Source organism: Patagioenas fasciata, chromosome 7 (genome assembly GCF_037038585.1).
Source record: "Patagioenas fasciata isolate bPatFas1 chromosome 7, bPatFas1.hap1, whole genome shotgun sequence".
Classification (NCBI taxonomy): domain Eukaryota; kingdom Metazoa; phylum Chordata; class Aves; order Columbiformes; family Columbidae; genus Patagioenas; species Patagioenas fasciata.
This window is the reverse complement of record NC_092526.1, coordinates 35,815,010-35,841,721: the sequence shown is the minus strand read 5'-3', so window position 1 is coordinate 35,841,721 and position 26,712 is coordinate 35,815,010. Positions and strand designations below refer to the sequence as shown.

At 42.5% G+C, this 26,712-nt stretch overlaps 1 protein-coding gene across 15 annotated transcripts in view; it reads left to right on the top strand.

Annotated features, from left to right (window-relative positions):
• HDAC4 (histone deacetylase 4) overlaps positions 1 to 26,712 on the top strand; it is a 230,119-nt gene that overhangs the window by 90,560 nt on the left and 112,847 nt on the right. For all 15 annotated transcript variants that reach the window (XM_065840566.2, XM_065840567.2, XM_065840568.2 and 12 more), the window contains one exon: positions 25,478 to 25,722. In XM_065840566.2, the coding sequence (XP_065696638.1) occupies positions 25,478 to 25,722 (245 nt within the window). The remainder of the gene's footprint in view (positions 1 to 25,477; positions 25,723 to 26,712) is intronic.

Sequence of the window (26,712 nt, the reverse complement as noted above, 5' to 3'; positions counted from 1 at the left end):
TTCTGCGTGTCTCAGATGTGATGTTTCAGTGATTGTGCCGTGTCCTGTTTGCCATGTGTGTTTCCATTCTGGGTGTTTTGCCTAGATCTGCAACCCTAAGGAGGTAACTGAGATGAGATCTTTGTTGTTTTGTTTTTATTTTATTTTTAATTCCCAAGACAATGCTTGTCCTATGACTGGAACGGTCCAACACACCCTGTACTCGACTCCTCTTTTCCACCAGCTTCTCCTGATGCCTGGTAGATGGATGTGAGTGTTTGCTGCAGATGCCTGTTTCATCAGCAGCCTGTTTGCTTTGGTCCACGTTCCCTTTTTATTGGTGTGCTCTGTACTATAGAGCTCTCCAGAGTCCTTTATGCCAAAATTAACTTTAATTTATCACTGAAGGTGAAATAGATGCCGCAGGTCCGTGCTCAGCAGCCACCTACATTCCTAGGATTTTAGGAATTGCTCTTCTGACACAAAACCCGTTTCTCAAGATCCTAGAGCCTCTTCCCCAGCGTATATTGATTTTCAGGGCTATATTTGCCTCAGTGGAGGGAATATCAGGTGAATAGCTTGTGCAATGATGCCTAAAATATTATAGTAGTCTCTAGATGCTGACCTGGAGAATTGCTGTGAGTTGATTCCTCTCCCTTTTTGTCGCTTCCCCCCCTTCCCACTTCTTCTGCCCCTCAAAAACCTGCTCCAAACCCTAAAATAATTAGGGCTGAGACATAATTCACCTACTATACAAATAAAAATTGTAAGCAAGCTACTTCAAGCTGAAAAGCCATAGTAGCACTGACACGCCGAGTTAATGCAAGAGTGCTGCCAATGCGCAATGGTTTAACTTTGTTTTGACTTTGTAGTCGTTTAGGCCTTGACACATGGGACATTGCCTTCAGCAAATAGGGTCTTTTGAGAGCTGGATTGCAACGTGAGCATGTCAGCGTTACTGGTGTGGTTTTCTTCCGTGTACACATGCTTTTCAAAATCATGAACTCTCCAGGCTTCTGGGAGAGGGAATGTCCTCCTCCATCCTCAGCAAATTCCTCTCACCACCAAACAAAAGTGAAATGAGCATCTTCTGTGCCTCGGGTGCAGCAGTAAGTGCGTTCACACTACAGCCATCTCATTTACATTTATGGTTGGTTCTGGCTCGGTGGTTGAGCCACCATCTCTGGAGGTGTTTAAAAGGCATTCAGATGAGGTTCTTAGGGACATGGTTTAGTGCCAGAGTTAAGTTATGGTTGGACTTGATGATCTTGAGAGTCTTTCCAACCAAAATGATGCTATGATTTACCCTTTGAATGGCTTGATTTGAGGTCTACCTTAAACCAACCAGTGTCTAACTTGAACAAGTGGTTATGATTAAGTATCTACTCCTTTGACTTTAATCTTGTGATTTAAACCACTCAGTCGTTACTACTTTTCCATCTGTTTTTCATTCAAGAAATTATGTCATATCAGATGATTCATTCATATTTGATTAGAGATTTCATTACAAGCTGGTCTTAAGTTTTTATGATCTAATAAAAGGCTTTGGAGTCGTTGACTTGCAACTGTAATTGTAATATACTGAATAAATGTACTGTACATTTTAATGATACTTTGCTATGTATTCTTTAAGCTGTTGTAGTTCTTGCTAGTGAACTGTAAGGTGAATTTGTTTAAAAGTTCCTAATGAAATTCAATGACTGACCTTTTCCGTTGGAGAGAGGAACTCTTCACAAACTATTGTAGCGGTTCTCCAGGTTGCACAGAAGACCAAACTGTGGGTGAAATTTAAGTCAAAACCTGCCTTCCTTAACCTGTTTGTAGATCTACTCATAGCCAGTCGTGCTCTAGTGATATTAATGAAGGTCTTGAAGATCCTGAGTTGTCAGGGTATCGTGTCCATTGGTTAAGTGACATATGGAAAGCTTTTATTTTCACTGAGGAGAGTGATCTGCCACCTGTATGCAAATTGTTTCACAGATTAAATAAATGAATACATTTTTTTCTCATTTTCTTCTAAAAATAGATTCAACTGCTACAGTAAGGTAATTGGAAAAAAATATTGATGGAGAGACTACCTTTATTCTCTACTTTTTTCAATTCTAAAACTGCCTCAAGCTCTTAAATATTTTTTCAGTTGTATGTAATAAGAGCTTATTTTTGTGCTTAAAATATTTTGGGAAATTGTTTTATTAGAAAGAATACCAGGTTATTTTTTGCTGTACTTTTCTCAACATTTCCCTGCCTAATATATTAGAAGAGGAATATATAATACAAAACTAGTCAAAGCAAGCCTGTCTGTTTGATAATGTACCTGTGAAGGAAGCATAACCATGTTCTGATTGAATGATTTCCATTAAGTTTTGCTGGATAAACTGAATTCCTTCAGTCAGGGAAGGTAAAACCTGTCATGAATGAAATTAGCAGTTTTAGTTTGTTCATATGTTTTTGGGGGATGACAGGGACAGGGGAGGGATGGACAGACTTGAAATTGCACACCTCAAAACTTTTACAAGTTTATTTTGTATTGGAAAAATAATGTCACCTCATCAGTATCATTGTTAGTGAGCCAGATTCTGTCTTAAATGTTGCCAAAAGCTTTCATTGAAATCTTATTCAGTAGAATTGATTTAAATTGGCTCTTTCGACTGTATGAGGGTAATGAGAGAAGCACCTTGTTGAATGATGGTGCTTTTGTGTGACTGTTCTTGTTGCGAGTGGGCAAATAACATACAGAGGTCTTTCCTTGCACATCTGGATGGGGATCAGACCTGGCCCCCGGATGTACCAGTGGTCACAGGGATGGGGAGAGGTTTCCAGCTGCTGTGCAGATGGTTAAGAGGTAGGATGTGGTATGGTTTGCAGCAGTAAAGATGAATTTGGAGATGATGGAGCTGGAGTGTGGGAGGGTTCTCTCCAGCCATCTAGGATTTTGTGGTGCTTTGTGTTAAAAGGCCAGTTCAGAATCACAAACAAGCGTCACAGTTCCTCACCCGACTTAGAAGGCACCCCTGATTCATCCCAGCGGCTCATTGCTCAGGAATTGGGAGGCTCTGTGTCCGCTGCCAGCTTACTCTCTGATCTTTGGCAAATCACTTGGCTTTTCTTCTCTGCCTTCACTTAATATTGGGTAAAAACTGTACTTGCCCATCCTCAGAGTGGTGTTTTACAGTGGTCACCTACCTGCAGCAGGCAGTAGGAAATGAAAATGTATTTGGTAAAAATTAGGTCCTAGTCGTTGCCAGGTGATCGCCTGATCCCTGGTGACCCCAAGGTAGAGGTGATAGCACGTGTCAGTCTGCTTTCCATCCATGAAAACTCAGTATCTCGCTTAGAAATCCAAAGCTTAAATTGTTGGTTATCTGAGAAAATCAATTATTCCTTATTAAGCCTCATATTAGCATCAGAGTTTCTGTGCAGTAAATGTAAGGACATTTCCCTTTTTTTTTCTGCAGGCTTTTGCTGTAATATAATACAGATTCTAGTAAACTTAGATGTTGACTAATGCATTGCACAGTTGTATGAACCTACAGACTGAGTTCCTATTGAGCAAATAATGTATTGTGGGAGTGAATAAGTTGGATGGAGGAAAGAAGAATTTACAGGAAATAATCTGGCTTCTGAAATATTGAAGATACCAAAAGCAGGAGAATAACAAGAACTGCAAAGAACCCCTTGTACAGAGATGAAAGCCACGACAGCATTTGGATGACGTGTAGAATATCCTCAATGCAAAATCAGCACCACGGGAGTTTTAAATGGGGAAAAGTTGAAATGGTGGAGGTGAAGTGTCAGTGGTTTCCTGCATTTCAGTGTGATGGTGGATTTGTTTTCTTGTGTTTTTTGTTTTGTTTTGTTTTGTTTTGTTTTTCACTTTTGAAACAGGCTGCTCAAATTCTTTGTTCTTGCACTTTCTTTGAACTTGGAACATTTTGACCAGAGTTCTCCTGATAGTCACCATCCTTAATTGAAACAGCCGTAACCTTGCTGCCATTTACATTTAGGCCCTGGGAGACCCTAGCAAAGTATTGTGCTTATACATTATTTTGGCAACTCAATAAGAGACTAAAGCTTTGCATCTCACAAGTGATTAATCATAACTAAACGCAGTGGGTGCCATCCAAATTTTATTCTAGTGCCCTGGGTCAATCACTGTTAGCGAGCTTTTACTTTTTATTGAGTTTCCAATAAGCTGCCCTATTTATAGCTGGCTGCGAGGAGGAGACGGTGTTGCTTTGCTGCAGATGGGTGAACATCTGGATTGTACTTGTGCTAAGGGGTGCAGCAGCTTAGTGTTGAGCATCAGATATTGAAGAGCAGACATCCCTCGTGTGTGCTGCTCTTCAGCGCGGTTGAGGCTTTTCAAAGAAACACACATGAAAGTCAAATGTCAGAAGTCCTATCTGGCTGATTATCATTTGCTCTCTGTATTGATGATAAATATTTATAATACAGAGCTGCTTACTTTTTGTGTACAGTGGCAAAGAAAACATTGCTTAATCCTCATGGTCGTGAATGATGTTCTTGTTCACTTTTGACCTTGCTAATCCACGACACCTGAAAGTGAAGGCACTGGATTTTATTCTGTTTTGCATGCTACTGTCATAGTTTTTAAAGCTCTTAATTTTTAAACTGATGTTTTCTCGCATTCCCTAGGAATACAGAGAGGAATGACTGAATTGTAATAGAACCCTTCAAAAATTCAGTTGCAGAATCATTAGCATAGGTGTCATTATGGCCCTTTTTTAATTTGTAAGTTGTCTTTTACTGGTAGAAAAGGGGATGAGGGCGGAGCAGAACGCTTTCAAATGTCATGTTGATATTGTAGATCTTGCAGGATGGGGGAACGTGGAAGGAAAGTGCTGCTTTGGTCTTGTTCCGAGCAGGGATCTCCTTTTAGGAGGAGGCAGTACATTGTAATTACATAACACAAGTTTGTCTTGCTATGTCTTGTATCACAGCAAACCAATTAATACTTCTGACAGGCAGACAGAGTTGAAGGCATTTGCCTGGAGAATGTTTGGACTTCAGTGCCCGAGGTACAGATCTGGCCAGGTGGAGTTTTCTTCTTCCATTTCTGAAGTCCTTCTCTGATGAACAGTGGGTTTTTCTGTTTTCTGTTAGTAAAAGGTAGCCATTTCAGGTTTTGGGATCAGCAGTAGGTTTGAAAAGGTGTTTTTGAGGCACTGAGAGGGGAAAAACAGAAGCGAGCAAAAACTAATTCTTGTTTTCAACAGTAAGCTAGTGCTTTTCATTTAAATTGGAAGTTTCTTAAGATGGTATTAGACCTGCCCCATCTGTCTCAGCCCAGGTTAGATGATGAGGGATTTTGCTTAAATGAGCAGTAAAGTTCTGCTGATAAAACCCAGCTTCAAGAGTGACAGTAATTCCCTTCACATAACGTGGTGTAGCACTCAGACATGTTACCCTCTTAAAATGTGGCGAACCTTGGTCCTGGGGTCCAGGAACACCTTGATGTGATACCTGCAGATATTCAAAAGAGGGCATGATTAAACAAGTGGCAGATATCTTAAAGCATCAGTGAAACGTCCCCTTCTCGGTGGGATTGTGTGTGCTCGTGTACCCCCACTGAAACACAGCCCAGGCCGGAAGAGCTTCCTACCTCTGAATACACACAAACAAAACAGGAATCCTGCTCTCAATTATATGAATTTACTTAAAATATTCATTTGAGCAGACTTTGTTACTGTAGATGCTAAACGGGACCGACCACACTGTGTAGATAGATAGAACAAAAAAATCTTTCACTTTATGTGGAAATCCTTGTCTTGAAACAGTGCTAAACAAAATTTTGATCCCTGTCCTACATCCTTGGCTATGTTTTCAGGCTAAGGATTTAAAAGCCCGTAGGAGCTGGGGGTTGTAAGATAACACTGTGAAGAAGCCAGAAGGAAAGGCTGGAGGGGAACAGGACTGAGTCAGGGCTGGGTCAGACATATCTTGGTCCAAACACAAACTGAGAGAAGCCGGAGAATCATCTGTCTTGTATGAAGCGGACAATACGTGGTAAGGATGACTTTCCACCTTGGCCCAAGCTGCTGGAGTGGCAAAGCCCCAAAACTGCTTCCAGATGATATTACAGAAGGAAAATGGGCTGGATTTGATATGTCTAATGGAGTGTGAATTAACGTAAGTAACCCTTCATGGCAGGGCCTTTAGGTGCAGTCCTTTGGAGCAATCAGCACTGTATAAGAAAAAAAACACAGCACCTCATTGCTGGATACTTATTAAGTGCATGTTGCACTTCAGACCCGTAAGTGGGGTGAAAAAAGAACTTTGACTTGAAACTGCTCTGTTGTGACAGGGTAAGGAAGATGAGCAATTTCCACCTGCAGCTGATATGGAGAGGGCGTCCTGAGGATCAGAGCCAGAATTCTTTATTTGTCTTTAGGTACTTAAATGTATTGACATTTAAACTTAGAATTACCCACATTCTCACTAGTAATGTGTTTTTTCTTGAAGAGTGCTGTCATTAGTGGTGTTTCAGGTAGGGGAAAAGTTCGTTGCAAAGAGAGTTCAGTTCCCAAATTATTCCTTCCTTATATTTCTTGTGATGTCTGTGCTCCATGGCATTCTATGTGGGAAAATCAGGTCTCTGCAACTGGCTCATCTTCACGGGGTGGTGATAGCGTGTAGGCCACCTTGGTGGTAATAGTAATAAAAAAAAGTATGTATCACTAGTGCACTATAAATCATGTTAAACACACGGAAGGATATCTTAAACATTTGGGGAAAAACCTAAAAGGTGCGGGGTTTGTGGCTGCTCTGATCTACCACTATGTGCTATTTCAAATGAGTAAAGCTCCAGGTGATCATTGGTATTCAATGACCAAGTTGCGGACCCTCAGAGATGATTCGCCCAAAATTTCTTAGGCTGTATGGAGCACTTGGGACAACTGAACTTTACTTGGTGACTGGCTGGGGTCTGTCTTACCTAATGCTGTTAAAATTAAATAAAAAAATAGATGTGGGGACTTCGAGGAGTGTGGTGGCCATACCCCAGCTAGTGAGGCATCGTCATTGCCTGGTCCAGGCTGCAGATTTCTGCTGTGAGTGGGTGAGAAGCATAAGGATTTATCAGTTTGAGGCATTTTCTTTCTAGTTATATATTTGTTTGTTGTTTTGATTTAGGGAGTAAAGGATGCAGTTAAAATGGATAAATTAGTAGTGGAAAAGAATGAAGTAATCCTTGAAATTGCGGAGAGTGAAATTCTCTAGAATTTCCTTTCTAGAATGACAGCATAGGAAAAGGCTTAACTTCTGTTTAGACTGTTCCTTTGTATAAGCCTTGATACATGGTATGTCAATGTCCAGACGCAGATAAGAGATGGAAATAAAATAGCAGGAAAGACAGGCTATGTTGACACAAATATCAAGTATCCTGAATAAGCAGCCAAGAAACTTCATCTAGTTTGATGTGAAGCCAAATATGTATGGTATCTGTAATTGGATTTCTCTCATTCTGAGGCAAAGCGTGAGCCATGGGGTCATTTCATTTGTTTAGTGTAACAGGGAGTTGGGGAAACTACCATAAAAATTGCCAGTTTATCTTGATTTGGATATGGATTAATCCATTGTGTTTTTAATTATGGACTCCTGAAACAAGGTAGTGGGGACCCACCATTCAATATGAAAAATGAAATAATAGTAAAAGAAAACAGTCTGCAAAAAGGGTGATGTCCCTTTTGCATAGGACACAGATACATTCACAGTAATGACACAGAATATATATTTGGGGTTGTTTTCCAGAAAAAGGTTTGTATTTTGAGCAATAGCATTCAAGTTAGAGCTCAGGAAAAGGCTTCTGCTGTCAGACCGTGGATTTTAGGTCTGCAGATGCTGCTCTGCCTTCCCAGAGCATCTTGGTGGACATTGGCTTGGGAGATCCACAGCACAGCTCAGCCTTTAATTACAGCTTTGTGATTAGCACCTTCTACAATGCATAAAATTTGCCGGGGTTGGATGCCTGGTGGATTCCTGTTTCTGGCTTTTTTTTATTTTACTCCTTGTGCTGTATCCTTTTCTCATGCCATCTTTGCACTTCTTCTAACAGCAGCAGCACTTAGGGCTGCTTGGAAAGGGTACGAAGCGGTATGAGGGTGACTGCCTGACCCGCTTCCCAGCAAGTGCTGCTGCCACAGGTGGCAGCTCAGCAGCAAAGCTGTGAAGTGTTCTCCTGGAGCATCGTTCCCACCTGCCTTTTACCTAGTTCTTGCTCAAAGATGGTTTCACTTGACCACTGCAGCTGCAGCTCAACCTAAGTATGACATTTGGCAGCTATTGCAAGAGCATCCTGGAATTCAGTTCACCCTCCTGACATACTTTCTGCACCAGTTTTCAAAATCTTGTTTGTAAGACAACCCTCTTCACTGAAACCTCTTAACTTCTTTGCAGCTGTCTGGATATTGAATGTCTGCTGTACAAGTGTTGTGTGGCCTCTACGTGCCGTAGAGGTGCTACCAACAGCCTTGAAAGCCATTTCAGGTAGGCAGGGCAGACCAAGCTGTCCTCTGCTCTAATCTGAATGGGAGACTTCAGGACAATTTTGTTGAAGTTGCCATTTCCCTCCTTTCCCCAAGCATTCACTTACAGATACCAGCTGTAAAATTTCAAGGTCAAAAATGTGATTTGCTCATATTTAGGGAAAAAAACAATTGTTGGATGAGCTCTGGTTTTTTTCTTCACGAGAACCCAGTTTCACCACAAATCGTGTTCTTTTGTACAAATGGAAATTGCTGATGCTGGTCAGGATAGGGTGCAGGAACTGCATCGTAGTTCTATTGCACAAGAGAAAAATAAGTTTTGAGTGAAGTGCATGAGGTGACAGGTGAATAAGAATTACATGTGATGTAAAAATCACCGTAGTATTAAGAAAAGTTTTAGTCCTTTTTAAAGCAGCTTTAATTGGGTTTTTCAGATAGTCCTAGAGCATATTAGATATTAAGTTGTTGTGTAGCTTAAAATGCGCTTTACCCTTTATCCCAGAAAATAAGTTCTTGCATATGACAAAAATTTCATCTTCTAAGTAGCCATTATATAATGCACAGCATTATTTTACACCTTTGAATTATAATATTAACTGCTATTTTATACCTAAATACTACTTTACATCCAAAAGACTAAGCCGTGCTTCACTTAATGACTGTAGCTGTCTGCGAGTATTGAGGACATTTCTAACTGCAACATAGATGATGATGAAGATTAAACCCTTCTTAAATGTGCTACCTAGTTAATGGATTCAACACCATCAATATTATGATTACAGTTGTGGGTTTCTGCCTCATTACCTGCCACTGTCTATCCCGTTGGGTAAAGCAGAGCTGGAACATCACGAGTGCCCACGTTATCTGTGTGCCTCAGGTGACGAGCATCTGGAAGAGCTGTGGTCAGGAAACTGTTTACCTTCCACAAATGAGATAAACTGGGTTATTGTTAAAGCAAATCCAAGCAGCCGGGTGCTGCGTTAAGGCCCAAGTGCGGCACTCCCGGTTTTCAGCGCTTTCATTTTTTCCTTTAGCTACAAACAGATTTAGACTGCCTTGGTAAAACAGTCTTGGAGGAGCAAAGGATTTTAAATTAAACTGAACTTTTTTGTACTTCAAGATATTACAAGCCAGATCTTAACGAGTATGCTAATTTTAAGACATTAATTTACACAAGCAGCAGATATTTAGTTTTACACGCACCAGATGGGTTTCCTGCTGGCATTGCTTGTGAGATTATGGTAAAAAGAAGGACAAATTTGCTTAAAACTCCAAGACCTTACTGAACAACTTTGTGTTTTCCTTCCCAAGGACCAGCTAGTTGTCGTATTGTCTTATTTTTGTCACTGTCAGTAGGACTGGAAGAGCATCTTCAAGTGTCTGAGATGGGCTCACAACAAGAGGAGAAATCTTGCGGTGAAGGATCTCTCTGACTATGGGTTTAGTTTCGTATCGTGCGGTGGCGTGTGACTGCACAGGTATTCTGCTCTGACATGCATGTTCTGATTAAAAGCTGATTTACAGCAATAAACAGCACAGCTGCCTATAGAAAACTCACTTATGCTAATGCAAAGCTATCTCCAGTTATTGTCTTAAAGATGTGGGGGAAGCAGGCTAATGTAACTGGAAGCGAATAAGGGGAATAGATGCATATAGGGGGAATCACTTAGAATTCAATTAAAAAAAAAAAAAAAGCTTCATTTTCAAAAAAATCATTGCAGGGTATTGCTAAATTATTGTGTAGGCTTTGTCCAAGTTTACCTCCATACCCTTTCTGGAAGCAGAGGGTGGTACACGTCACTCCTCTTCTGCCTTGCTGCCTGTGTCCATATGCAGAAGCCTTGGGTTTAGGGGGAGCTGCATTGGTGTCTGGTTTTATTTGTAGGCCAGGACTAATATTTTCAGCACACCATGATAATGCTAAGCTTTTAAAAGCTGTACCTATTGAGGTTCTGAGCACCTCATACCCTCACCCAGTGAGGCAGGCACCACTAAATGCCTTTGTATACCTCTCGCACAAGCTTTCAATGGTACCTTTTTCCATTAACCACAAGTATTTACGTTGAGATGATACGAAATCAGAGCACTGCTGGTTATGACATCTTCACAGTCGTGTATGACACGAGGGGTTTCGGAAACAACGCTTTTCTTAAGAATAAATCAAGGCAGATGGTAAAACCAAGTGACCTACAAAATATAACAAGTTTGCTCACCAGGAATGTACAGCACAAACAAATGTACTGTCACCTAAAAATACCGAGATGGCATTTCTGACAAAGTGATGATTGTACGAGGAAGTCAAAGTTTGTTTAAGGCCAAGAATGAATTTTGCATCCTCTAAATACACACTGTTGATCAAGCGGACTGTAAGATGTTTCAGCCTAATGTTTCTTCCTCCCTGTAACATCATTTGATTTGGTTTATCTAGTTTTGTTTTATCTGTAAACCAAGTTATTACAGCAGATCTTCTAAAACTGCCAGGACATGCCTGGTGGAAGCTCCTCAACTCACCCAGCCATTGAAGACATGAGAGAACCTCATGCTCCTGCGCCTTCATCCCTCTCCTATTTACAAGCATTGCTTCTGCCCCCCTCAGTGCTTTATGCACAAACAATGAAGCCTTTAATTGATCTCTCAGGCTTTTTGCAGGGCTGGGGATCAGTAGAGAGGAGCGTGTTAGATATTAAGTTAGATATTAAGAGAGGAGCAGGTCCTGTCTCCGAGTACCCACCAAGGCAGAGCTCTGCAGTTCAAGCCCACTACCTTGAGCGAAGCAAACTTGAGGCAAATTGACTGTGAAGTGGAAACATGCAAATTAAAGCAGGCTAAATCACGGGAGGATTAGGCTGTAGTGATTTAAGACAGTTTTATTTCAGTATGGAAACATTGATGCAGGATTTAACATACTTTAAAGTTCTGCTCGTTGTCTTTGTAGTTAAGACGGGTGGTCTGACACTCAGGCAAACACAGTAATCAGTCTCTTTCTAGACCATTCTGCATATAAAAAAATATTGTAATGATGGCATTTTGGTGCTGTTTTTTGGGTAGGCTGTTTTGGCTGATCAGCTGGGCGAGCAGAGGGGCTTTCGTAAGCTTGAGGTCCTGTGGGGCACCAGAGCTTTGTGTGGCCTCCAGGCCTGCGTTTCTAGCACGTCAGGAGACGCGTGATCTGGGATTCATCTGGCGGCTGTGAATATACACAAGCAGTCTCTCACAAAATGCCATTGGATCACCTCGCCTGGCTTTCCACTGCCTTTTAAGCTAAATGCCACCCAGAAACATTTAGGTCAGGGCTTTGTGTTTTGCCAGAGATCGTCGTCTGGCAAGACAGAGTTGTGAAGCGAAAGGGGGCAGATCTGCCACTTCTCTCAGTGGTTATCGTGGCCCTTAATTATCTTGACAATTAGCTTGGCCTCGCTTAACTTCTCACAGCTGAACGAAGGGCCTTTTAGTGCAGCCCTTGAGTCCACAAGCACCTGATATTTCCTTGTGCTTACATGTTTTAGCCCAGTGGTTCTGGATTTTTGGTGTACTCATCCAGCTGACATAACTTTGCAGTGTTGTATTCCCTGCTGTCTTCCAGCCACTGTGGCCTCACTCTGCAGTTTTGCCAGTTTGTCAACACACATCTTAGAAACCAGTTTTTATCAGCGCTATTTAGAAGTAAAATTCACTTTATGCCCTCTATTTTTAGGATTTATGAGCACAAATTGCATTTTCAGAGGATGGTGCTCTAAAGAGAGCGAAGCGGTTTGTTTTCACACATGCTGTTGTGTTTGATGAGTATTTCAAATGGTCTGGCTTTCCTTGCAAGGATGACTTTTTTCTATAGTCTTTTGGGTGTACATTTTATTCCATAAATTCTGTGCTCGATAAGAAAAACAAAATAAACAAACAAACCCAAAAAGCAACAAACCACGCCATAGGTTGAGAATTTCATTAAATGACTTAGCACATTAAGATAACTACACATTAAAGAGAAGTAACTTTATAAAATATTTACCCCTAATGAAAGAAGACGTTCCTGCATAATGTTTCCCATAACTTGATGTGGTTTAGAAACAAAAACTATGGTGCTGGTAGCTTTAAACCAGAATGACACCACAAAGACAATAGGTACAATGACCCCAGAGCTAAGCGAGGTCTCATACAAGTTGCAGAGTTGCTGTTTGCCTCTTCAGCAGCATCAAGTGTTTTGCAAATTTGTGTTGCACAGAAGAAAAATTACGAAAAGTGATTGCGTGCAAATGGATTTCTAACATTTCTTTAAGATACCAGTTAAGAATGGGCTCACAGACTTGAGGGATGAAGTTGTAAAACACACGCTGCTCCACTGAAGTGCCCTAAAAATGAAATACTGTTTATGTAAGACATGATTTGCTTGATGGAGAAGGGATTAATTGTGTATTGGTATCAAACAAGAATTTTATCCAAAGAAGGTTTTGGTTTTTGTAGTGATTATCTGTTTAGCTTTGGGTACCTTATTTGAAACAATTTTCCGTATAGGAATGCTTGAAGTGAGTGCAAGAACTGAAAGTCCCATTTTTGTCATGTTTCAGTTTTTGTGGAGTGCTGTAAAAAGAGAAGAGAGGGTCTGAAGACAGACCTTCAGGAGCCACATCGTCACCCCTGTGGCCCTTTATGCATTCCTGAATGTGAGGAGAGGTGCCTTCCTTTAATTTCCAAGACATGTTGCTGCCCAAAGTGGTTACAGATAAAGATGCTAATTTTGAGAACTCACGTAGAAGGCTGCTGCCTTCTCCATTTCTTTAATCCAGAGGTCTGGATTTGGGTGCTGTCGTGACAACATCACACCCTGGCAAGGCACAACTCCAGCCACTGATGGTTTTGTTTAAAGAAGTGGGAGAAGTCATCCAGCTGGTAAGATTCCGGCTGGTGATCCAGGATTTTCTGAGTTGTGCGCAGTGCTGGTCGCACCATGGATTGAAATTGCTGGGAAAGACTTGCCATATCCATAAAGTCACTGTGTCGGGTTGATTTTACTCTACCAGTTTTGCTTACGTGCCCTTTGCCTCCTGCTTCAGGCTGGAACGTTCTGTGCTTGTACCCAGCTTTGCTCTTTCACCACCCTGGTTTCTCTGTTTTCAAATGGTTGCAAATGAGGAAGGGGGTGTTCATATTAATCTTTCTCCAAAGTTTTTAGGTAAAAGGGATGTGAAGGGAGACATCAGTGCAAATTTTGCCTCATGGTCAACCTCATCCTTGTCCTCCTCCTTGGAACCTCTTGTTGTCAGCTGAGAAGTGTTTCAGGGCTGTTGTTGGCTCCAAACAGTTTCGGTGTCTAGCACAACTGTGAGAGCTTCTGGAAGGAAACCTAATGCAAAAATGAGTGCCCCTTTGTAGCCTTGTTTCTTGATGATAACAATGGTGTGTACTATTTCAGGGAAGCAATAGGCAAATCATTTCTATCTCTACTTCTCTCTAGTTATTGTTAAACCGACTTTAACCTTCTTGAACTGGCTTTTAAAAGCCTTCCTCTTTGGCTTACCTCCTATAGTTGCTCCTCAGTTGATTTCCTGGATGTCTTTTTAATCTTTTTCTTCGAGTTTTCTGAATACCTTTTGTCCATATTTCCCCTTCATAACCAAATGTCTTCTTTAGCCTCAGCCAGCTGAATCTCTGAATCTTCTCCAGGTTCTTTCCAAAGTTCTTTTTTTCAATGCTCTGAACAGTCAGGCATTGTTATTTTAGATAAGGATATGTATAAGATCTCTATCCTTGTATATATTGTAAGTCTCTGACCTTCGGGCTTTTTACAGCATCCCATTTGTTTTTCTGGAAGAGTCCGGCTACACTCAGCCCCCAGCCAAAGAATTTTGTAGCTTGAAAGCCCTAGAAAACGTACATTTAATTTTTCCTTGATTTTGCACGATAGTGTTTGGTAGCCGTGCTCCTTATTCCAGCTGGAAGACAATCTTTGGGGAGGTGGGAATAGCCATCTTGTGCTCCATCTTATAATTAAATGTGGATCTTAACTGTTGCGTTGTTGTGGATCTGTTACCTTAAAACTCACGTGTTAAAACTCCTCCCTATGTCATTCTGGCTTTCCACATGTGTAGGAAGCGATGTCTGATACTAATAAAAGAAAACGAAGTTGTGGTCTTCACAGGCAGTGATATTTTCAGCAGAACGAGCGCCGAGTTTCCGTTCCGTGTTTAAAAGGCCGTGCTAATGTTAGGGGTTTGTGCGTAAACGCTAAGAAAAAGCTTTGTTTGAGTGAGAATCATCGCCGTGATGTTGGGAAACCTTATTGCGCGTGGAGTGTTGCTGGGATGGGGGATGCAGGGAAAATCTGCCATCAGCCTTTGGGGTTTCGGTACTAGTGGGGAAATGCCGATTCTACCTGTGAGCCCACACCTGCACCAATGGGCTTCCTTAAGAAAAGAGGTTTGTAGTTCTTCTTGGTCTTTACCAGCCTGCTATGTTTAAAAATGTTCACTTCATCTGATGCAGCTTTAAAAAAAGAAAAGGAAAAGTTTGAGGTTTTTTAATAGAAATCTTACGTGTGCGTCTCATATTGTGTGTGTTAAGGAACTGAAAGGCAACACCTGCATGTTTTGCAGAAATGAGAAAGTGCTTTAGTGTAATTTCACTGTGCTGTCAGGGAATCTGAATATTTTGAGGTTACCTGATTTTTTTCTAGAAAACTACTTGTGTTTAACGTTCTCTTAAAATAGCTTTTTTTTTTTCTTTTTATTTTTCCTGTGCATCTTAAACTTTTTGAATGGATAACAAGTAACATCCTGGGTCCTCATGCAGCCGAGGTACCTGTGTATATGTGTTATTTGAAAGCAAAAGCCCTGAGAGAGGGGGCTACAGAAAGCTGCTCCTCATCTTGGAACTGAGTCTCCATTTCTAATAAACTGCTGAGAATACTGCAGCCTTTGAGCAATCCATGAGGTTTTTTGAGAGGTGCCAAACACTTTCCTATTACATTTTGCTATTTAGCTGCTGGGTTTGCTGCTTTTACTTTTTTATTTTCGTGATGGAGGAGATTGCGTTGTCTCTTATGGGACATTTTGTACAGCTGGGAGTCCCTTGACTTGTGGCAGAAATGAGTTGATTAGCCTGTTATTGATAACCATCCATATATTTGCTGTTTAAAATTATAAGACTATGGTTTTTCAGTAAAACTGTGGGATGGGTGATTCCTAAGAATATTGTTTCACCTTCTCTTTTGATTTTGGAGAGTTACCATAGCATGGCTTAATTTCTCAGTAAATTGATGCGTTACATCTGGGGCTGTTTGTTAAAGCTCCTGCTTTCATGGAGCCGCTGAGCCCAGACCCTGCTGGCTGCGCAGTTTTCCTCGGTGATGCCCAGACCTGCCTGCAGCAACGTCCGTGCTGCCGCTTTCTCTCCCTTTAAGCAATAACCATTCCCTTCCCTTGCCTCGCGAGCCGGTGGGACACAGCAGGGACCGGCCGCGGGTTCTGCGCGTGGTTTTGGCAGAGGACCAGCCTTCCTTCCCAGCAGCAGATAGGTGGCTTTGATCTCTCAGCTCCTCTCGATGTCTTCAGGAAGCTGACGGCGTTTCCTCGCAGCCATAACTGCTTCTATCACACGACTCCTTTCTGAACGGCCTGGCTGTTCACCAGCTGGCACCATCTCTACTTGCAAGCGAACCTTCGCTTCGGTTCTCATCACATCATCTTGCCCACTCTGCCTCAGGATCTCCTCCATCTACGTGAATGGCACCGCTGTGATTTGACAGGAGTTATAATGGGAAAACAATTCTTCCTTGATGCATCCGAGCGAGGAAGAGATGTGATGCCTTCACTGTTTAACCCTTGGCACTCCTGCTCCGTCGCTGGTTCATTTATTCTTGCCAATGTAGAGGTCACTGTTTTGCCAGGCTCCCGAGAGAACAACCTAAGAAGGTCCAGGCATTTGTGGAACCCCAGGTTTGCGGTGTATCCCCCAAACTCACCCATGCATATCCTGCTGGATAGATTTTTTTTTTTTCCTCATGGGGAGTTTTTCATGTGATGAGACTTGCAGGCTCCTGCTCATTCTCCTCTATGTTTAATTCTCTTTTCTAAACTATTACTTTCCCTTGAAGGAAGTTCATGGTGAGATTAGAGAGAAGCATATGAGAAATCCGTGTGGGTTTGTCTCTTCAGAAGTATATCAGATCTTCCTTCAACGTGCCCTTTTGTCTTGGGTGTCTGGTAAGGTGAGGAGTTTCTTGTACCAACAGCAAGACAGATGGATCAAAGAGGTTCAATTACTGTGTAATGCTTGAAACAAGGAGGCAGGGGAAATTATGTTCCCAGGAATGCCTTTTAAGAAGGGATATGTATTTTTTGGTTTTGTTTCCTGGTTTTTGTTGTTATTTAGGTGCTTTTGCTTGTGGAAACTCAGCTGGATTTTGGTTAGCTACCCCACAGCATGCAAGGAAAGCCCAAGGAAAACATGAAAGGAGAGGCTTGCTGCAGCTGTACGAAGTCTAAAGTGCAAAATAGTCCAAGCTGGCTCTTGATTCCATTATCTTTAATTGCAGTAAAAGCACAGGCATCATCCAAGATGCTCATTTGTTAAAAAGTCTTTGATTAAAACAAGACAGAGCAGGATAATGATTGAAAAGGAGGCGGTGAAACCGGAGTGTCTCCCTTTGGAACTCCGGATCCTTCACAGGCTCATCAGCTGGAGACATCTGTGCAATCAAGGTTTTACTCCTGGCCTTCTCACAGGTGCTGTGACATGAACTCTTCCCATTCCTCTTGAGGACTTACAATATATTTCGTGTGTTTGGCAGCGCCCTGTTTTATTTGAGAAGTGTTTGGCTTCCCTGCCATAATGCTGAACGTGCTCAGGAGATGGGGCTGGTGCTCCAGCCCCTGGTCCAAAGTGTTGAAGTCTTTTCTAGTACTTCCGATGAGACCATTAGAAATGCAGCTGGCTTGTAAGATCTGGATATTTAGCCATGGAAGTTAATATTTTTCCAAACACTGTACTGCTCTGAGGCAGGAAAACACTATAAAATGTTACTTTCTGTGTATTGTTGATGGAGTTTAGTGACTTTTCTTTTTATTCAAGTAAAGAGACATTTTTTTTAATGTTTTAAATCTAAGATGGAGGAAGTAGGGTAGGTGGGCTGCTCCTCAAGTTTTGGTTTTCTAATAGTCCTGAGGAAAATTTGCGTGTAGGTCTCTCAACAAATGCTAATGAGATCTTCTCGGGGAAGGTATTAGAATCAAAAAAGCTGGTTACAGAAATCCAGAATCACCGCACCCTTATTATGTCTTCAGGTCTCAGTAGTAATCAGCAGAAACTTTCTCTGCAATGAATGAGTGAGTGGCATTTAAAGCTCCATCTGTTGCCTACGGTGCCGATGTGTTTCAATGGGCGATGGGATGATTAATTTTCACTCCCATTCATGCCGCATGAAATATCCTTGTAGCGGGGAATGACTCCAGCCCTGGCTGAACTGCAGCGTGTGCAGTGCTTGGAGGAAACCTCAGCTGCTGTTTAGTCGTAGTTTGCTCACCGAGAAGGGATCCGGGCTGCGTTTGCATTCAACCACGCAGCTCTGTAGCAGGCTATGCAAACATATTGGCGAATGCCCCACCATCCCAGCTCTGCACAGCCCTTTATTTTGCCCTGGTGCAGTACAAATTCACAGAGGCGATTGGCAGGGCTGTGCTGTGCCTTCATCCTGATGGGTGATGCTCAGATGCTGCAGAGGATGTTGGTGTCCTGGCTGCTGCCACATCGACACCTCCCACTCCCACCACCTTGTCCTGGACAAGTTTTGGTGCTTCTTTAGTACAGCCTGGCAAAATCTTTTCAAGAGAATAGGCTGAATATAGATGGTAATGAGTTTTTTTTTTCCCCTTTTACATGTTAATTTCTGCATATATTTGGGGCATGTAACATGCTGTAGATTAAAACCAACCAAATCTTCGGCACTCCAAGGGTGCTGTATCTGCCTCTGCTTCATGCCGCTTTACACACGAAGCGCACTTCTTTTATCCTGGCGCTGCAGTCAGATACTGCAGTAGCTCTTTTCTATTAATAACTCTGATCTCACCGTCTCGTAGTGTTTTGGTGAGTTTTGACATTTTCGGAAGTGGAAGCCTTTGCTGGAAAAAAGTGCCACGGCTGGCGGAGGGGACGCCGGCAGGAGGGGGCTTAATTCATAATAACCTAGTGCTAGTGAAATAACACAAGCCTCCCTTCCAGAATAAACCACCGCAAACACTCCCTCAGCTGCACCTGGAGTGAGCGGTCTCTCCTTTGCCTCCTTTCCAGGCTGATTTCAAGCAAAATGAAGGCGATGGGTTTTAGAAACAGCATTTTGTGGCTTTGAAGCCCGCCTGTGCCATACACCAAAGTCATCTCTGCCAGCAACAACCTGGTATTTGAAGGTGTCGCAAAATATAGGAAATCTTCTAAAAATCAAAAGGTACTGCCAGAAAGTGGGGGCAGCCCCTAAGAAATAGAGTTGATGGAATGGTTTTTGCCTCTGCCCAGGGCTGAAAGCAGCTGAAAATAACGCTTAGAGGGGGCGGTCCGTGCACACGCTTGCTCAGTGTCCTGTTCATCATAGAATCATTTTGGTTGGAGGAGATCCTCAAAATCGAGCCGTGCTGGGATGGTGCTGGTTCCACGGGGCAGGATGTTCTTGTCCCCCGATTTGGGGATGCTGATTGTATTTTGCTTTTGTATTTATTTTGTTGTGCGTGCTCAAAGGCCGACGTGCCACTATTGGCAGAATCTGTCCGGAGGGCAACGCCTGCACGCCGGTAATTAGAAAGCGAACTCATTAGTTAGAAAAACACCAGGGACTACAGAGTTACTGTAGGAGCTAAAATGCTCTTTTATTGGGGTTTTGCGCACTCTGGCTGTGTCACAGACACGTGGTGGTATGTCTGTCCTTTCTATACTATTTGGGCTGGTGGGGGGGTGCTGCTTTTCTTCCTACAGCCTTGACCAAATGCTCATCCCCAGCGTTATGCAGCAGATTTGAGGAGGTGGATGCGATTTCTCCCTTCGAGCCGATGAGAATTGCCAAGGAAAGAGGAAGAAGCCATGCAAATTCAGTGGGAATTTGCTCCGTTTCTCGGGGAAAACATTTTGTGCACTTTGCGTTTGAAGGTGATGTTCTGTTTCAAATGTGAGGGAGGCAGCTTTCTGTGCTGCTTAGATTTAAAAAAAAAGAAAAAGTCTTTCTGGCAACAGCTTTTGATTAAAAATATTCCTCAAACTTTTTTAAAGTTCAACTTAAGGTTATGTTGAAACAAGATTTGAATTTAAACCTTTGCTTCAAATATCCCATATCAGTCTCATACTGAAATTTTGGTTTAATGTACATTTCAATGTGTTTTCAGGACTGAGTCCTCTGTATTTTAGTCCTTTAAGGACTAAAATGAAAATGCTGCATCAGAGAAGAGGAAGAAAAGTACAGCTATTACTGTTAGTTTTATTTAAATAAGGTAATATTTAAGTAGCATCACCTTCCCCTAATCCCATCTAAAATACTCAGTACTTGTAGAGAAGTTATTTGCCATTTTGGAGCATGGAAAAAACTCAACGTGTAACTGATCCGATAATGTGTTTCTCTGCATCTTTTATGTGAAATGATTTTAATGTCAAACATTTTTTTGTAGGAAATGCACCCTTGATTTCAGGTTTGCACTTATAAGTTTATTTACAGCAAGTGTGTTTAACAACATAAATGTATTTAGGCTGACTTTAGTGGTGTTACGGGCAGGCTGCGAGATGTCGAGTTTACAGTCTCAACCACGAGACCGCTCTGTGCCAGCAATCGATGGGGATTAGAATGCTTTAGGTCTTAATTAACGTACAACACGCAGGCAGTGTTTGATGCATTGCCTTGAGGGCAAAAACCAGCAGAGTGTTTCTAACTTGGTATAAAAATAATGGTAACGTGACTGTGGAAAAGAAAAGTCGTACGTGCCTAGGTTTAAAAAAATATATATATATATATATATTTATATATATAAATTTCCTCCTGTTTCTCCTTCTGTTCCTACAGGGAAGGAAACTGCAGGCAGAACATGAGATAGTTTATTATTCATAATCACGATCTTGTCTTCTAATTCATGGGTTTGGCATTTCTCATTAAAACTCTGAATATAGTCTTTGTGCTTTTGCTAACGTCATGAATCTGATTGTATTAATATGTTCTCAAGGCAGAACCTATAAAAGCAATTTTCTAGTCTAGCATAAAATATTCATAAGAATACAGGCTTTTTTGTGTTGGTGATGTGTTCATTAAGCAGAGAAGGTTTTATTGTTTTCGGGAGGGCTCTGTAGGTCAGAAGCGCTCGCCGCTTCTGTCGGGAACTCATGGCATTTGAAATAGGGAGGGGTTTTTTTTGAGACTGAAATAGTAAAAGTCGGGGATGACGCAGCCTCTGCCGAGACTCTGAATGGGGATTGTGGTCGCGGTCTCTGCAGCTGGCGCCCTGTGTTGGGCGTTTTGGGGGGGACGAGTCCTTTTGGGTGGGAAATGGGATGTTTGTCAAGTTTTCTCGGGACCGTTATCCAACACGGTGCAAATTAAGGCTCTTAATAGGGAGTAGAGCAGGAGTTGTGTACCACAAGACACAATCACAAGTAGTAGCGATCGCAGATACCAGTGTACACCTTCTGGCTGAAACTGGATTTATTTTAACATGCTGGAAGCTTTTGCATTCTACTTTTAGGAAACGCAGTGTTTGGATCATAAAGGTGGATGTAGGAAAATGCACGCGGATTTCAAAGAAAATTGTGTTTAGCCTAAATACCGTTAACAAATTTGGCAAGCTGTATTGAAGATAAACAGATTTACGTGAAGACTGGGAGTGAGTGACTGCTGCCTCTGTGTTAGTAACGCTGACCTTTAGTCCACATGTATAAAAGATGGGAGATGTTATTTCCAGGTGCTCAGAAATCTTTGGCTGGACATAAAAATAGTCAATGCATTTAAAAGGCTTGTGATTCACGGAACCCGCCACACTGCTTGTTTTACTGACTCATTGGATTTGATCCTCTAGGATTAACTGTTTCAAGCTCTCCTGGAGCCTTGGGGGACTATAAAGTTGCATTAAATCGTACTTTAGATTATCTTTGGGGAGTTTTGGAGCTCTGGGCTATTTCTCCATAAATTTAGGAGGAGGAAGTAATAGGAGAGCTCATGTCCACTTGCCTGGACTTCATTTCCATGTGGATCCCATGCGTTGCTGATGATCAGGTGTGTCTGTGTCCATACGCTGGAGTAGGTTTGATTCAGTGGGGTAAGACCAAACCGAGTCGTGCAGTTCTGTTTTGGCTTCTTTTAAAGGTGGATCTAATCCACACTGGAAAGCTGCTGCCCCTGGTAAAATGGTTCAGCAGCCTGTAGAGTTCCCCTGGATTTGCCACCTGATAAAACTGCTGCTATTCCAGGAATAATCACTGTTCATCTTTTGTAATATACAGTAATTACATTAGTAATACTAAGGTTATAATATCAATATGCAGATGGCTGTGTTGGATTTTTGATAGCCATGGTGCATCACATTCTCGAAGGGGGATTGTTTCGGGGGGTTTCTTTTAGATTTTGACCATATAGCTGCAAACATCTAGATTGCATTAGCATGCTATTATTATTATTATTATTATTATTATTATTATTATTATTATTATTATTATTATTATTATTATTATTATTATTATTATTATTATTATTCCTCTTGCCAGTTTCTTTAAAGATCCAACATAGTATTGGGATTTTTGGTGGCATGGAAAATTTACTCTTGTAAATTTGCTCTCGTAAATTACTCTTTACCTTTTCTAGGGCACGTGACAGTTTTCCACAGTCGTTGGGACACACAGATCGCACTTCTTGCCCCATACACTGCACTGCTGGGGCAGGTACCGTATAGATATAGGGCCGTTATGGGATTGCCTGAGCTTAAGCAGTGCCAGAGGAATCCAAACCTTTCTGAAACACTGAAACCCTTGCAAAGCTGAATCTAATTTAAAGCGTGGCATCTGAGATGAGAAGTTTCTGAAGCGATAGTCCGTGAAACGAGATATCCTCTGCAGGGCTGGCTCTGAGCTGTCAGCTCCCACTCACATGCTGGGAAAAGGGACGAAGGGTTTTATTTCTGTGTGAGCAGTTGCCATAGGGTTGCTCCGTGGGCAGGAATGGGAAGGGGTGACCACGGGACCGGCCACACAGGAGAGCATCGACCATTCCCGAGGAGGGTTTGGGAAAAGGCGGAGATGAGTTTGAATGGTTATCTATAGGTGACAGCCAATAGGGCGAGGAATCCCAGCTCTGGTCCTGTGTGGGAGAGAGGGGAGCAGGGAAAAGACCACAGGAAGGAAAACAATAGGGAAGCAGAGGGAAGAGCTTGTGGGTTGAAAAAGAGCAATGCTTCCAGTAATGTGACCTTTCGCAGAAAATGTTTCCATCTTCTCCGGCACAAGCTCTCTTTTTTGCATCCTTATTTTCGAATAAAAGCAATGGTGTATATATATATTTTGTTTGTTTGTTTGTTTTACTGCGCTTTCTACTTCCTACACTAAGCTATAGTTCTCTGCTAAACTGTATTTCTCTACTTTTGAAGAAATGATGATGTTCTCTGAAATTGATCTTGTGCAGACCAGGTAAAATGTCTACATTCATCTCATGGTATGTGATTCTTGGGTTTTTTTGTTTGTTTGTTTTCTCCCTTCATCTCCAGCAGCACTGGCCTGGCTGTAGTTTTAAAACCCTGCAATTTTACTCAACAGCCCCATTTCCAAGGAACTGCTGTCTAGGATTGAGTTCCCTTTCCTGTGGTCCCTGTCCCTGCATTGTGACCTTGCCCTTGGCAATGCATTTTGGTTTAGATGAGGCCACCTTAGAAAACACCGAGATTTTTCTAAGTTACTCCACTCTTTATTTCTTTTTGCTCTGCCTCTGTGCTTCATTAGGCTTCAGATTTTACCAGCATCAACTTCTTATGCATCAGTTACTGGCAAAAATAAATAAATGGATAGCATTTGGGGAAAACCCTATTAAAACTCTTTCTCTGGGATTGATGATACTAATGTCCTGATGGAGTTTGTAACGTTACACGTGGTTTTTTGCCAGGGATCGCTGTGGCAGAGGCTTGTGTGACCAGGGCTGTGTGCCACGTTCAGCACAGGGTCCTCATTTATTTCTGCCGCTTTACAGTTGATTTCAGGTGACCTCTGAGGACAGCCTGCTTGGAAGAACACAACTGTGCTTCTGTCTTGCATCCTCGAGGAGGTGGCTGAAATCAGACCTATAGTTTAATGATCACGCTTGAAGTGAAATCCGAGTTGAATTTTGCGTAAGATGAAAGTTCCTCTTCAAGTAGTGTTTCCACGGGCAATGTGACAGGTGGTAGAAGCTAGCGGGCTGTCTTAGTTAAACTTTTCCTTAGGCCTTTTGCAGTTCCTAAATATTTTCTATGCTTTTTCCTTTTGAATTGGAGTTTGCTTCAGCAGCTGGTTCATTTGCAGATAGTGAGAGATTAGCTTTTGTGTAGTAAAACTTCCTCTACTTTTCCTTTGGAAGGTTGTCTGTCCTGCTGGGACTGGCTTCGTGGTGGCTTGTACCGATGGTTTTGTAGCAGGAGGGCATCTCTACCCCCTCGGATCTCATAGCCTCGTGGACTTCCCCAGCAAACCGAGGTCACCCTTTGACTTGGAGATGGTGTCCTTGCAAATGTGTGACTGATCCAACCTCAGTGATGCTGCTGATGATCCCTCCCAACCTTGCACAAACACATTTTAAATGTTGAAAAACACTACTTACAGTTAACACCCCAACCAAGGAAAACAAACTGACAAACAACTTTATTTTCCAACTTTGCTGAAGCTGTGTTTTTGAAGGGTTGGCCTCTTATTTTACAGATGACGTTCATTGAAAGATATCAGAAGAATTATTGACTGATTGCCTTGGAGAGTGAGGCGTTAAACGTGGCAAACATACAGAGTACACGTGAAACGCAGAACTGTTGTTCAGGTGGAATTTAGAAATTTTTAGTCATTCGTGGGGTGGCAGTATTTTTTTTAGCAGAAACAAGCCGAGTTCAGTTATTGCAAAGGTATTTTTTGTAGATGTCTCTTGCTGCCCTTTATTATGGCAAACGTGTTGTCCTCAGGGAGGTGCTTTTTGTGTGAGCAAAGAGTTGATCTTTACTACACAGATAATCAAGGTGATAGCTTTCCTTTATTTCTCCTCTTAGCATACATCTCTTGCAGTGAAGCTGAATTATGTGTCCTCTTGGTACACATTACTGTTCTCTACCTTCCGCTTGGCTGTGCTTTGGGTTTGTCACACTTGGAGTCCGAATGACAGCGGCAACTCTTGGCATGGTCACCATTTGGGCACCTGCTCCCTATGACTGCAGTGTCCCCACGACACCTGCGAGACACATTTGCACCTTTCTGGTGGTTGTAACGAGTAATTCTTGTCTATTATCAAAGCACTTAACAATTTTTCGTAGATACTTTGTTACCCATTTGCTTGTGGCTAAGCTCCTTGTAAAATATACAGCACACAGTGTTTTTCTGCATAAGGTTTTTAAAGTGGGAGCCTCATGTTCCCGTCCATAGGAGTCCAGCAGTTGATCCATTGTAATTCGAGACTGAGCCTTTCTGTGAAGTCTTAGATTAGTCTTTATCCTTCTCATTTCAAGTGATGCTAGAAGAGAGGAATGGAGGTTTATGTTTTGAATACCCAGTTGTGGAATGGGTATCAAGAAGGATCATGTGCAATGTGCCCAAGTCTTTGCTTTTAGAAAACACGTGTATTTGTAGAAGGTGATAGTGGGAGGAAAACTGCTTGAACTCTGAATTCCTGTAGTGCATTTTACAGTTAATAAATGCTGTGAGGTTAATGGTGCTGTTCCTGATTCAGTCCATGGATCATCAGGTCTTTGCTGGTGGACACTGTAAAAAAACTAGATCCCTGTGTGAACGAGGTACACATTAATCTCTACTGTTGTGTTTTCACCTTGCAGTTGATGTGACCACAGCACTGCCCTTGCAAGTTGCGCCAACTTCAGTCCCGATGGACCTGCGCTTGGACCACCAGTTTCCCATGCCCGTGACGGAGCCGACGCTACGGGAGCAGCAGCTGCAGCAGGAGCTCCTGGCGCTGAAGCAGAAGCAGCAGATCCAGAGACAGATCCTCATCGCCGAGTTCCAGCGGCAGCACGAGCAGCTTTCCCGGCAGCACGAGGCCCAGCTGCATGAGCACATCAAAGTAAGTGATGCGCTGGGTGGTGCACGAAAGCATCCCCTCGCCAGGAGCAGATCACAGAATCACAGAATGTCAGGGACTGGAAGGTACCTCAAAAGCTCATCCAGTCCAATCCCCCTGCCAGAGCAGGAACACCCAGATGAGGTTACATAGGAAGGTGTCCAGGTGGGTTTGAATGTCTGCAGAGAAGGAGACTCCACAACCCCCCTGGGCAGGCTGGTCCAGGCTCTGGCACCCTCACTGGGGAGAAGTTTCTTCTCATATTGAAGTGGAACCTCTTGTGTTCCAGTTTGAACCCATTACTCCTTGTCTTATCATTGGTTGTCACTGAGAAGAGCCTGGCTCCATCCTCCTGATGCTCATCCTTTATATATTTGTAAACATTAATTAGGTCACCCATCAGTCTCCTCTTCTCCAGACTGAAGAGCCCCAGCTCCCTCAGCCTTTCCTCATACACGAGAGATGCTCCACTCCATTCATCATCTTTGTTACCCTGCACTGGACCATCTCCAGCAGTTCCCTGTCCTTCTGGAACTGAGGGACCCAGAGCTGGACACAATATTCCAGATGCGGTCTCACCAGGGCAGAGTAGAGGGGCAGGGCAACCTCTCTCAACCTACTGACCACCCCCTTTCTAACCCACCCCAGGTACCATTGGCCTTCCTGGTCACAAGGGTCCAGTGCTGGCTCATGGTCATCCTGCTGTCCCCCAGGACTCCCAGGTCCCTTTCCCCTACACTGCTCTCTAATAGGTCATTCCCCAACTTATACTGGAACCTGGGGTTGTTCCTGCCCAGATGACAGACTCTACACTTCCCCTTGTTATATTTCATTATATTTTTCCCCACCCTGATGTGCCACATAGTTTATTTTGGGGGTGGAGATATGGTGCTGGATGTGGTAACCCCTGTTTAGAGAGTGATCTTTTGTAAAGGATGCGAGCACCAAAATTAAAAGGGGAATAACATGGAGGAGAGGAAACCGGGTAAGCTG